General features: G+C 42.5%; 1 protein-coding gene across 2 annotated transcripts in view; it reads left to right on the top strand.

Annotated features, from left to right (window-relative positions):
• Window positions 1–1,216, top strand: part of Cfap70 (cilia and flagella associated protein 70) — a 58,587-nt gene that overhangs the window by 28,865 nt on the left and 28,506 nt on the right. For both annotated transcript variants that reach the window (XM_013353956.2, XM_026789543.1), the window contains one exon: window positions 304–395. In XM_013353956.2, coding sequence (XP_013209410.1) covers window positions 304–395 — 92 coding nt within the window. The remainder of the gene's footprint in view (window positions 1–303; window positions 396–1,216) is intronic.

Below are 1,216 nucleotides of genomic sequence, written 5' to 3'. Positions count from 1 at the left end.
AGAGAGAGAGAGAGAGAGAGAGAGAGAGAGAGAGAGAGAGAGAGAGAGAGAGAGAGAGAAAGGTTAAAGATTTTAAAAGGTTCAGTAGGATCCACTGGAGTGGAAATTTCCAAGGACAGGAAAACACTTTCTTCCATGAGCTAACCCCTATTGCTACATTCCTGTCAAATTATTATCCCCTGTAAAACATTAGAGCCATGGAGACCACACTTCATATGCAGTTCATTAAGTAGTTCCTGATATTACTAAGAGTGATTCATTACTGTCTATTTATGAGATTTACCAATAACAATGTCTTTGCAGCAATATTTGGAAGCGGGGACATACATTGTCCTGGAGATTCAGCTGGACAAAGCCTTGGTTCCAAAGCGGATGCCAGAAGAACTGGCCAGAAGGTGTGGGGCACCTACTGCATTTGGCAGTTTAGGAGTGAAGAAGTTTGTCCCAACAAATGTATTTCCCTTGTCCTAAGCAACAATGTTTTTGTTTTTTACAGATAGAGTTTATTCTACTATTGTTTCCTCATTGCAAAGCATCATTAAATTTTTTTAGTTGACATAAACAAGAAAATATGAAACACTCAGATTCCTACTGTTTTGTTGCAGTATTTTCCCACCTTGGATCTCTCTGGGAGTTGCTTTAAAGCCTTGTGCTACAAACGCATGCACATGAAGTGCATGTGCGTGTACATTAATTCTCAGAAACTGTTTTTACCCTCTATCATCACGCTTTGTTTATGCGTTATTATATTATGTATATTATATATCAAATATGTTACTATTTTTTGTTTGTTTGTTTTTTCGAGAAAGGGTTTCTCTGTGTAGCCCTAGCTGTCAGGAACTTGATCTGTAGACCAACCAGACTGGCCTTGAACTCACAGAGCTCTGCGGTGTGAGTCCACGAGTCTGGGCGAGGTTCAAAGTGGGGTGAACACGCACTGATACAGGACAGGTTAGATGCCACTGCAGTGGTTCTGACCAACAGCAAGCCGCCTGCTCTGCTCCCACCATATGCCTCGCTCTGCTGTGAGAGTGAGAGCGAGAGACCCTGCCCTCAGTTTCCCAGGGGCAGACAAGACCACGCCCTAGAGCTCGCTGCTCTGCTGCTCCAAGTCAGTGGCTGAAGGGATTGAAATCCCGTGACAGAGATCTGCCTGCCTCTGCCTCCTGAATGCTGCTTCTTTCTTTTTTATTTTTTTTTAATTTATTTTTTTTGG

Source organism: Microtus ochrogaster, unplaced genomic scaffold, assembly GCF_000317375.1.
Source record: "Microtus ochrogaster isolate Prairie Vole_2 unplaced genomic scaffold, MicOch1.0 UNK21, whole genome shotgun sequence".
In the NCBI taxonomy this organism is placed as follows: Eukaryota; Metazoa; Chordata; class Mammalia; order Rodentia; family Cricetidae; genus Microtus; species Microtus ochrogaster.
The sequence above is the reverse complement of the archived record's forward strand: the minus strand, read 5'-3'. Positions and strand labels throughout refer to the sequence as shown.